The 12,206-nt window shown below is 40.3% G+C and overlaps 1 protein-coding gene across 2 annotated transcripts in view; it reads left to right on the plus strand.

Moving 5' to 3' along the window:
• Positions 1-693: 693 nt before the first annotated feature.
• The window catches only part of Dcp1a (decapping mRNA 1A), a 57,150-nt gene continuing 45,637 nt past the window's right edge, over positions 694-12,206 (plus strand). For both annotated transcript variants that reach the window (XM_028754105.1, XM_028754106.1), the window contains exons 1-3: positions 694-912; positions 3,531-3,571; positions 5,778-5,905. In XM_028754105.1, coding sequence (XP_028609938.1) covers positions 718-912; positions 3,531-3,571; positions 5,778-5,905 — 364 coding nt within the window. In that variant the 5' untranslated portion in view covers positions 694-717. The remainder of the gene's footprint in view (positions 913-3,530; positions 3,572-5,777; positions 5,906-12,206) is intronic.

Genomic DNA, 12,206 nt, shown 5'->3' on the forward strand with positions numbered 1-12,206 from the left:
CTTCAATAAAAAAAAAAAAAACAAAGACGACGGTTTTTAAAGCAACTCAATGAAAATAAGCTGAACACTTTGTTTTACTTTTTAGTAGTACCTGATCCCTTAAGATGCCCAATAAATGTTTGCTTTTTAAAAGAGATCTACTTACTATTTTAAGTAATAGAGGTCTTTATAGAACAATAGAAATATTTATCTGGGACCCAGATGAGGGAAAAGATGAGCAAAAGAGGGTAGGCCGAGTCCCGTGTAGCTCCAGACAGGTTAGTTTGGCTGCTTTGTAACATTTCTTTCAAAAGTTACCACACTGTTAAGAGTAAAGTGCATTCTGAGGTCGTACAGCTCCCCTTCCTTGCTTGGTCTGAGTTTTCTAAATGGTGAGTGGAGACCTCTTTTCCACAGCAGCAAGCATTTCGATCCTGCGCTGGAACCCGAAAGAGGTACTGTGCTGGGGTGCGGCCTCACGGGCAGGAGTCAGGAGCACTCAAGGAACGAGCACAGATCCCGGCAGGTGAGAGAGGACTTCGGACTATTAGCTCACCACAGCTCCACCGCGCAGGCGCGGACGCCTGTATCTTCCGGCAGACGCCGACCTAAGAAGATCGGAACCAGGCTCCCAGGGCATAGGAGCGACGGATGAGATTAGCTGAAGTACCACCCTCGGCCAGGCCGAGCCGATAGGCGGAAGTGGAGGGCTGACTGAGCTGGGGGAACTTTGCCTGGATGGCACTTTCCTGTTCTACAGTCTGTCCCTGCTGGAGGGGCTCGGCTCTGAGATCCAAGATGGAGTTGTTGAGTCGAGCTGAGCAAGAGATGAGTCTGGCGGCCTTGAAACAACACGACCCCTATATCACCAGCATCGCAGACCTCACGGGCCAGGTCGCCCTGTACACTTTCTGCCCCAAAGCCAACCAGTGGGTGAGTGAGGCCCAGCCGGGGAGATCGCCAGCCTGGCCGCTGCCGCCTCTTAAAGGGACCGCACAGACAGCTTAGGATTGGGGGTGGGGGAGTGAAGCAGGAGACTAGGACTGCAAAGGTGAGGCCGGAACCCCTCCCAAAGGCCGGTCCAGAGCCAAAGAGGTGACAGGGGCAGGCGGAATTGGAAGAATGAAGCGGAAGGAGTAGACCAGAGTCGTAGCGGGGAAATCGGATGGAGGAGAGGAATGAGGCAGGGTCAGTCCTTTGGGGGTCGGTTCTGGGGACTTGAGGTTGCATTGGCAGGATATCAGACAGGTTAATTTTTTTTTTTTTTAACAAGTGATTGAAAACCTGTGTTTGAGACTTTGAGGACTATTAGATACATCACATGTACTTGATAGCAAAATCCTCTCCTCTTTCCCTACCGACCTAAATCATGATTTTGGATTTGAAGCTTAAAAATCAGTTTCAGGAGTTAGTCCAGCTTTAGTCGAACTACTTGTATCACCAGAGTTTGAGGAAAGACTTCAAGGCTATCTCGCTAAGAACTGGATTCCTTGGAGACGTTTGCAAGAAAAAGAGACCAGTGATAGGCCCTTTGATGGCTCACTTCTGAGTTCTTTTTGGATTTTGTGAGTGGCATGGAGTTGCAGAAGTTACGTTGTTTAGTCACTGATTCTAGTTAACCTCAACTTGAAGCACCTGTTTACGTTCCATTTTCTTGTGATCGACTTTTCCTAATTCAGCTATAAAAATTTCACACTTTTATTTAGTTTTAGAACATTAATGCACTACACCTGTGCTTAAAACCTGACTAAACTCTTGCAGCAAAAGAAGGAGTACTAATGTTATATTTTCTAGTTTTATTTCTTGTAGTACAGAACCCAAGACTTGCTGATGTTGGGCAGGCACTGTTCCTCTACCATTGGGCTACCCAACCCAGGTTACAATTTCTTAATCACATTTTCAGGTGTTTATTTTAAAAATCTACCAGATTTGCCTAAGGCAGAGAATGTTTTTCTATCCATGATACTTAACAAAGTTCTGAAAATAATAAATTGTGTTTGGTAACCACAAAATGTATAACTCATGAAACTATTCCTGAATTCTCCAGAAATGAAACAAAGTATTTTATAAGAAAGTTTCCCGAGGGTAGGGATTTGTAGGGATTGAGCGCAGTGGTACACAGCTGTGCCCACTGCGTCATGAGCCTCAGGCTCTTCAACCCTGGTATTAGTTTTGAAGAAAGTTTCTTTCTTTTTCCTTTTTCTTTTTTTCTTTTCTTTTTTTCTTTTTTTTTTCTTTTTTAGGTTTTTCGTGGCAGGGTTTCTCTGTATAGCCCTGGCTGTCCTGGAACTCACTCTGTAGGCCAGGCTGGCCTTGAACTCAGAAATCCACCTGCCTCTGCTTCCCAAGTGCTGGGATTAAAGGTGTGCGCCACCACTGCCCGGCTTGAGGAAAGTTTCTATTCTTTTTGTATAAACTTAGATAGACTGCTTGTTTATTTTATTTTGGTTTCGTTTTTTGTTTGGTTTTTGTTTTTAGTTACAATACACAATATCTTGACTGGAATATTAAGATACCTAGTTGAAAGGTTTTCGTGTTTGCAAAGATAAAGCTGGGGACAGAGACATGGCTCAGTAGTAGCTAAGAGCATCTGTTGCTCTTCCCGAGGACCTGGCTTAATTTCCAGCACCCCCATGATGGTTTCTATCATCTGCAACTCCAGTTCCAAGGGATCCAATGCCTTCTGCTAGCCTCTGTAAGCTCCACTCACTTGTATGTTATAAAGACATGTGTGTGCTGACAAAACATTCCTGCACCTTTTTTTTTTTTTTGGTTTTTCCAGACAGGGTTTCCTGGCTGTCCTGGAACTCACTCTGTAGACCAAGTTGGCCTCGAACTCAGAAATCCGCCTGCCTCTGCCTCCCAAGTGCTGGGATTAAAGGCGTGCGCCACCACCGCCCGGCTTCCTGCACCTTTTTTAATTGAGAAAAAAAAAAAAGCTTAATACATAAAAATAATAAGTAAAGTTAATTCTGTTTTCTTTAAATTTTTCTCACTGGTGAAAATAGACATATGCTACAGATATAGACATTGTTGGATTGGGCATTGTGTACACTTACATAAAGGCTTACAGGGTTGAGTGGATACACAATTTGTTTAAATTTTTAAAAAGTGACTTGCTTTAGCTGTTCAAAAGTGATTAATTTGGAGGCTAAAGAGACACCTCAGTGGATGAAGTGCTTGCCTCTCAAGCATGAGACCCTGAGGTGTTCACATAGGAAGCTGGGCGTAGTAGCTTGGACTTAGAATCCTACACTGGGGATATGGAGGCACTTATGACCCAACACTGGAGCTCACTGACCAGCAAGCGTAGCTTAATTGCCCATCTTCTGGCCAGTGAGATCCTTGACTCAAAAGAAGGACCGACACCTGAGAGTGACCGCTGGCCTCTTCACAGTTATACACAAGCGCCTGCATTCATTCACGAGAGCACATATACGATTGATTTCACAGTAAATAACACAAGTTGGCCTGAAAATGTTGATGCTTCACTGAGATCATTTGGCATTGGATTATTCCTGGAAAATTAACAGAATTATTGTGTGTTACAGGAGAAGACAGATATAGAAGGCACATTATTTGTATACCGAAGGTAAGTTTCTTAAGGATATGTTTCTATTTCACTTGAATAGTGGTGATCATTAGCATGTAACATGGTCCATTTTTATTGTGTAATTGTCTTAGGAACCTTCCTGTTTGTCTTCTTCCAGTTTTCCTCCATCTAAGCAGTGTAATCTTACTGCAGCTGCTTCTCTTCTCAGAGCCTGGGAAGATTGGCTCAGGATAGAAAGCCTTTTTAAATTAATGCATCTCAAAGAGAAGCCTGCCCAAAAATCCCATGTTAAAAAAGAATGCATACATATGAATATGTATGAATACAGTATAGTACAGTAGCTATAGTTGAGACAGCACTCTTGCTGGTCTGTAGCTTCTGATGAGAGTTTGTGTTCTATGGCTGGTTCTGACCCTTCTTGCTTCTTTCCCAAAGTTCTATGTTATTCCTAATTCATATATATTTTACTTTAAGCTCCTCTGAAAATTAATTCTTTAAACTGTTGGTTTGTAAAGGTTTACAACTTTACCTCGTTCGGCAACATAGGGGCCTAAAGGATGAGACAAGTCATGAGGCCCTTGTATTCCTAGATACCTACAGCTCTTGTTCTTAGAGGCAGGTCCTTTCCCTTGTGTTCTAAAACTTAGAGTGGCAGCAGCAAGGTTACAGACATCTGGTTCTTTTTGTATGGAGTTCTTTTTTGGACAGCCTTCCTCCATTGGTGCTAATTTATAAGAATTGAGTGCTACGAATGTTAGTATAAAGCTTTGTGATCTTGTCTAAATATGCTTTCCCCTTTAAATACAATTGTTTCGATGTTTGTATGACAAGCTCATCTTTCTTTGATACTGTTTTCTCTACTTTTTTTTTCCTTTTCTAAAATAAAAAAGGTCTAACTCCAACCTCACCATTACGATACAAGTCTCTAAGAACCCCTAACTACTAGAACAGTACTGTCTGTACATTCAGGGATATTTGTAGGTCTAATTTTTGAGCAATAACTGTTGCGCCCTTAACATTTAGTGTTATTTACAGGTCTAATTTTAACAGACTAAAACAGATCTATTAATTAGAGGAAGTGTGAACTTTGGTATAGAATGTCATAATGTTACTTTTACTTTGCAGGAATCAAAAAAGAAAACTGGATTTGGAGTTTTTAATTGGTGTGACTTTGGACAAGGACCTTAATTCTGTTAAGCTTGTTTCTTAATCTGTAGAGCAGGATTTCATTACCTCCCCATGATATTACAGAAACAAATGAGAACTATGAAGTGTTAGGTTGACAAGTATTCAGTGCATTGTGTGTTGAATCCCCTTGGTAAGGAAACTAAGAGCATTCTTACTATAGAAGTCAGGTCCATCTAACTCAAGAAAAACGTACAAAGACCTATTTAATGTAAGAAAAGTTACTGCTGAAATGAGTGGCAGTCATAGACAGACTTGTACCATAGTTTTTAAAACCTGGTGCTGGTAGCACATGCCTTTAAATCCCACACTTGGGAGACAGAGGCAGGTAGATCTCCAAGTTCAAGGCCAGCCTGGTCTACAGAGAAAGTTCCAGGATAGCTGAGGGCCACACAGAAAGACCCTGACTCAAAAAACTAGAGAAAAAAAAAAGAATGTAATTCTTCTAGCAGTTTATTACATGGTTATATCAATCTTGGTTTACAAGTGTAATAAAAAAAAAAAAAAGTGAGAAATCCTCAATTCCAGGGAGCTTCCATTCTAGTAGTGGGGCAAAGACAAGTTAGAAAATAGATGAGTATTGGGGTGAGATGAAGTTTGAGCAAATATTTGCTGAAGAAGAGATGCTGGCGCCAATTTGGGGGCCACAGTTCAGACAGAGGTCTTGAGGTAGAAACAAACCTGAAGACAGTGGCGGGGACCCCAGTGTGGTGGAGGCAGGAAAGCCTCACAGGAGATGAAGTAGGGTGGGAACCTTGGTGGCTTGTCTTTTACACTCAGGACTTAAATCCTTATGAAGACTTAGGTACAGAGAGGGAAATGCCTGACTTAATTTTTTTTTTTTTTTTAAAGAGTTGAGGCTTGAACCCAGGACTTTGCTCATGTTAGGCAAACATTCTACCACTGAGCTATATCCCCAGCCTTGTATTTTTGCTTATGGTTTCAGATGCTAATCATGTCATGTGATGTAATTAGGAATTTCTTTTTAATGAGAATAAAGGAGTAGATAACATTTCTATGGGTTGAAAGGTAACACGTGTTCTCTTTGTTTAAATCTAAGGTCAGCTTCACCTTACCATGGCTTTACCATCGTCAACCGACTGAACATGCATAATCTGGTTGAACCAGTGAATAAAGATTTGGAATTTCAGCTCCATGAACCATTTCTTCTGTATAGAAATGCAAGTTGTGAGTATATCTGTTTGCATTTAACAGAGTGACTTTAATTTCAAAGCATTAGGTTTTGGAGTTTCAAATTATACAAAATATGGCATAATTATAAATCTGTGTCTTAGTAAAAGATCAAATTCTTTTTAAATGTATTAGTCTATGTGTATGACTGTGTATATGTATGTGTGCGTATATACCCCAGCCCATGTGTGGAAATGAGAGGACAACTTTCAGTAGTTCTGTCTTTCCACTGTGTGGGTTCCAGTATGGAACTCAGGTTGTCAGGCTTGAGGGCGAGTCTCTTCAGTGACTGTGCCATCTCACCATCCCCAAAACCAAACATTTTAAGTTAGCTCTAAAATCGAAAAGCCCTTTGCAAATAACTAACTTAGGTTATTTTAGTTAACTATACTATCTAGCCCAGTTGCTAATATTGTATTTGTTTCTGTTATGAAATGTCTAGTCCTTTGTTTTTGCTGTAGTGCTAAATTGTCTGCTCATGTCCCTGAGCAACAGAGCTTAGTCTGACAGACACAGAATGAGAGCAGAGACTCATGCTTTCCACAGAGAAAGTACTTTACCATGGATGGTGACACTTTTCAACCTGCTGGTTTAATAGTGTCTAGTGGGTACAAATACTATGCCAAAGCTGTCGTACTTTAATGATGGAGAGTAACCTGTGTGGGATACACAGGTAGTGTGGTGACAAAACTCAAGGTGAGTGGCATACATTTAGTTGGGGAGTTCTTGGCCCAAGGTCTTGTCAGATGTCTTTACAGGTTGTAATAGGGATTAAATTTAGTCAACAAAGCTCAGAGTAGCCCTTTCAAGGAGAGTGTGGATGTTCCTCACCTTGATAGGGGCATTACTTGCTGATAGAGTTATCATAAGTTGAAAGTTTGTTAACATACTTTAGCTACTGAACACCAGAGCTTAGCAACACAGTATACTGTAGAGTATCGGTTGTTCCCCACCGTGATCATATTGGATTGGGAACTGTAGCTGGTTGTTGCTCTATAGTACTGAGGGAGTATCCCACTGTGTTATTTCTATTCCTATCCCAAGGGAAACGTACAGTCCAAACAATGTGTTTTTTGTTTTTTTTACTTAGTACATACTAGTACATACTACTTTCCTAACATTTATAAGCAAAAAAACAAAACAAAACAAAAAAACCCTTAAATTAGATAATCATAATAGGATCATCTGAACAAAAAAGTATGGTTGAAGATCGAGCTGTAGCTCGGTGGTAGAACACTTAGCGTTCATGTGCTTTGCGTTAGATCTCCAGCAACTCGAGCATGGTTCTGAGAGTTCAGTACGATGTTAGAAGTGTAGCTGAGGACAGGGACAGTTTGCTTATTGTTGATCCAGGAGAGATATCAAAACAGAGTGGTGGAACTCTTTGTAAACCAGGTTGGCCTTGAACTCACAGAGATCTGTCTGACTCTGTTCTCAAGTGCTGGGATTAAAGGCGTGCGCACAGCCACCGCCACCCAGCATTTCTTGCTCATTTTTAAGTATCTATATAAAATAGGATCTATCTCTTGACTTTTCAGTAAACTGTGTCTCAGGATTTTAACTGAAAATTACCTCTTGGATTTTAAATCCTACAGGCTTATTACAGATACTTTTTGAGCTAGGAATGGTAGTATACATTAATAATCTCAGTATTTTGGAGGCTAGGCAGCCTGTGCTATATAATATAAGCTCCTATCTCAAAAATTTAAAAAAAATGCATGTTATTTAATACCTGTAAATTCAGGATTTATGTGAGAAAGAGTGGAATGTTACAAATGGCTGTTTTATGTTAAGTTTTCGTTATGGGAAAATTCTTCAAAAGGACACTTACTAAATGTTTAATATAAAATCAGACCGATTCTGCTTTTTACTGTTTGTCAGTTCTGTATTGCTCCAAGTCATTGGGGAAAATCAAGAGCCTAGTGCGCCTGATTACCATGTGGCACAAGCCTGAGTCCTTCAAGTCAGAGTCCCGTAAAACTGACTTACACGGGCCATGCTGGAGATGGAGCACTCAAGAGGCAGAGGCAGGTAGATCTGTGTTCAAGGCCAGCCTGATCCATAGACCCAGCCAAGGCTACATAGTGAAGCCCTATCTTTGAAAACCAAACAAAACAAAAAAGCAAATAGAACCTAACTTTCCAGAGTTTGAGTTATTTGAAAGTGATTTCGCTAATACACGTACAGAACAAATAAAGGCAGATTTATAAGCAAACAAGCTATTGTCTGGTTTTATTATATAACTTACCAGCTATCTAGACTGTAACTGGAATCAACAAAATTGTCAGTGTTCTGTAAGTTTAACCCCTTACAGTATCATAGATTACTCATAGCACTAATTGGCATACTCTTGTGGAAAAAACTGAACTAATGCTTTTACAAAGGCGAGAAACAAAGATTTCCTTACTTGAACAGAGAACTCACTTATCCAGGTTTTCCCACTGGGGTCAGCATTTAAAGGAGGAGCTTTATCAGAGATGGTAGGACAGCATAGGATGACATGGAGTCTTAGGATTCTGAGTATACATTGTCAAATGAGTCCTAGGCGTAGAACGCAGATTTGTCAGTCTGGGAGCTGTTGGGTTTTTTGGGGATTTGTCCATTAAGTATAATGTTAGATCTGATTATGCATTTGGGTAATTACACCTGATCTTAGAGCTGTTCTCTCATTCTTCTCCTATGGGAGATGCCACCAGGTCCGTGGCCCATTTAACTCAAATTATACTTTCATATCCAGCTTTATTTCACTCACGTCAAGTTTTAGCATTAATGTGGAAGGAACAAACAAACATGAACTGTAACTTCTTCTACTTCTAAACTATTTGATGTAGTTGACTTACTTTTAAGTTTTCTACAGAATACTTACCTACTTTACTCCCAAGGAGAGATAAAATCTTAAAGAAGATACTTTCATTGGATTTGGTGCTTCTCATGAATCTTTAAGAAATACTGTATTTTCATCCTGTCTTAACCTTTTGTAGCTGCACAAGGCTTTAATTGGACTTTTAGTAAAGACTTGAGGGGTTGCTGATCCTGTGGTTATTAAACTGCGGCAGCGTTCCTGTTTGGAAACATCTCTCTGGTTCCAAACTTAAAAAAATGAACAGACAAGATATTCAGATGTTCAGGAATTTGTTGAGGAGCTATGAAGGTAATAGATATAGCCTAGCACTATTGCTCTCCAAAGCCAGGGTTCCTTCCACTGCCGCAGCAGTAAAATCTCATAATTCAGACTAGGGCAGAGCTGTCTGCTAGAACTCTGTGGTGATGGAGGGCTTTTGTGCTAACACTGTCCAACATTGACACTGTCATATAGGACAGATGACTGAGCCATGATGTGCCTCATGTATGTCAGGAATGTGGATTTTAATCTGCTTAGCCCACCTGGATTTACATGTCACCCTGCAGTAGTGTGTGGCATACTGAGCAATGCAAATCTAAGCATGAATCTGTACTCCAGCAAACTTTTTATTGTGTCCTATTTAATAGGACGTGCACGTAGGAGGCTTTTATGCCTCCTGTTTAGTCATTCGTTTTTGAAATTTATAAATTATTCCTACATCCAAAAGCTGCAGAATACTTCCCTAAGAAGTATTTTACTATGTACTATTTACTAAGTACTTTTCTATGGTAGTTTGTTCTTTCTCTCTTTCTTTCTTTCTTTCTTTCTTTCTTTCTTTCTTTCTTTCTTTCTTTCTTTCTTTCTTTTTTTCGAGACAGGGTTTCTCTATATAGCCCTGGCTGTCCTGGAACTCACTCTGTAGACCAGGCTAGCCTCAAACTCAGAAATCCGCCTGCCTCTGCCTCCCAAGTGCTGGGATTAAAGGCGTGCACCACCACTGCCCAGCATGGTAGTACTTTCTTAAAATGGAGTTTGGTTTGCAGACAGTTCTAAGCTTTGCCATCTTACTATAACCTTGTAGGAACCACTTGACCCTGATCTGTTTGTCTGGAAAGGGTATTGAGAACATAAGGTATTTTGCCAACCACTTACAAATGCATCTCTATTGGAATGTATCTCCAGCTTAGACTCAAGCCAGTGGTCTTAGTAGTGAAGCAACTCTGAGTGCTTAGGCGTCCCAGACTCTTACGACCCGGCTTGTAGTGTCTCCTTTACCACTTCTCACAGGAAGTTTTTTTTCTCCACTCCTTCCCCCTATTTTTTACTGTGCTAACTCTCAAACCCAGGACCTTACTGAAATAAATTAAAGGGAAGAAAGAGAGGCAGACAGGACAGGAGGGAGGAAGGAAAGGAAACAAGAATGAAGGAAAGAGAGATAAGGGTAGCTAGATTGATTAGCTGTGAACTTTTAAATGAGATTATCAATGATTCATTGTGGGGCTGAGGAAATAACTCAGTGATAAAGCAGTTACCCACCATGCACAAAGCCCTAGGCTTGATTCTCAACACCACAAAAAAAAAAATATCTAGGATAGCCACTATAATTAACCCTGTCGAACTAGAAAGGGAGAAAAGCAAATAGAAACTCCAAAATAAAATGGCAGAATAAATCACTGGCTAGAATAGATACATACGGAATGTGCATGTTTTGTTGGAAATGGAGGATAGGCTGAGATGTTACCAGGCAAATTTTAACCAGGAAAAGTTACGGTAACTATATTAAGAATACATGACTGACAAAAAATATTAGTAGGGATACAAATATGAACAATTTTGAACCAGCTTGTACCTAGTACATGTGAAATTTACAAAATGAATGTTAAAAATCCGTAATCATTGCAAATTTCTATAAGGCTATGGGATAGTATACTTTGGCTCTCTAGGACCAGAGGTTAGGAAACAAAAAGAAATCTGAGTAGGGATAAAGGAGAATAAACATGAGAGTAGAAGTCGATGGCAGAGCGCAGAGACTGCATTGCCGACCCACAGCGCAGACCCACAGAGCAGAGGCCTCACCTATAGGTAACCTGATGGATCATCAACAATAAGAATAACCAGAGGAGGTGTGCTGGGCGTGCTAGGAATACATAACCCAAGGCATTTTTTAACATGCAATTTTTAGAAACAAATAGTGAACTTTTTGCCCATGAGTTTAAAATTTAGAGAGGGAGTTTCCTAGAAATGTCCCACTTAAACAGAAGTGTTCCCATGCCTAAGCAGATCTGAATGAACTCAAACAGTACAACAGATTGTCTGATGATTTAAAAATCTGCCCATCGAATCTAAAGAAATTCCCATAGACATGTTCTGTTTGGTAAATGAGACTAAGACAGTTCTCCTTGTAGGGACCAGACACTAAAAGACAGACTCAGATCAACTACGATTCTGGTCCGTCATCCCAGGAAACTCGTCTCCTCGGGCTGGGCTTCATTGTTCACTTCACCAAGGTGCCTCACTAATACTTGTCCTAGGTCATGTTTTTTCCAAGTGTTGGGGTCCATTGGTAGCTGCGTCTGTGGACACCTTAGAGTGACAGAGATAATGTGGGGCCAGTTTTTTATGCATATGCTTACCTATTACTTAATGATGAAATATCACCCAGGGTATACTGCAAGGTTGCATTCTGAGCAACAGCAACCACAGAAGAAACAAAAAGATGTTTTTCTTACCTATAGCTAGACTGTCTGTAGTTTATAACAACCCAGTTAATTGCTGATATTAAGTTTATGATACCTTCAAGTTCTATGGAATTAATTCTGGCATTCAGTCATTTTCTTTTTTACAGACTATTTTGCAATGATTTCCATTGACAAAAACTATCTCTAACTGCTTCTTTGTCTTTAACTAAACAAAGATGATTATTTAACTCAGATAATGCAAATTCAGTGATATTTATTAACTATGTCATCTGTCTAGAACCTTACAAAATGCCATGCCATATAAATATAAAAACTATTATGTACTTTCAAAGATTTTTGTTAATTGTTTGGGTTTTGTCCTTCAGTTCTGTTTTCTTGGTGAACTTTACAGAAATGTATTTGAGCTTTCAGTGACTTAAGTCTGTCTTCACCGAAGGGTTAAGTTTCTTACTGAAGCCAGCAATGAGAGCTCTTGCCTGTAATTCCCAGCTCTCTAGAGGCTGAGAGGGAAGGATTGTCCAAGGTTGAAGCTAGCCTGAAGCCTACATAGCAAGTGTCAGGGAAGCCAGGGCTGTGTAGCAAGACTGCCCCCCCCCACCCCCCGACACACACACACACACACACAGAGATTCTTAATAAAGTAATGCTACTTCATTAAGCCTGGAGCTGTACGTGTGTAATTCTTAAACAGCTATAGAAGAGTGGCAAACACTGATGATTTAAGGTCTGTAACTTAAAAGAGTTATCCATTGTAAAC

The sequence above is a fragment of the Grammomys surdaster genome, unplaced genomic scaffold, assembly GCF_004785775.1.
Source record: "Grammomys surdaster isolate TR1022 unplaced genomic scaffold, NIH_TR_1.0 125979, whole genome shotgun sequence".
Lineage (NCBI taxonomy): Eukaryota > Metazoa > Chordata > Mammalia > Rodentia > Muridae > Grammomys > Grammomys surdaster.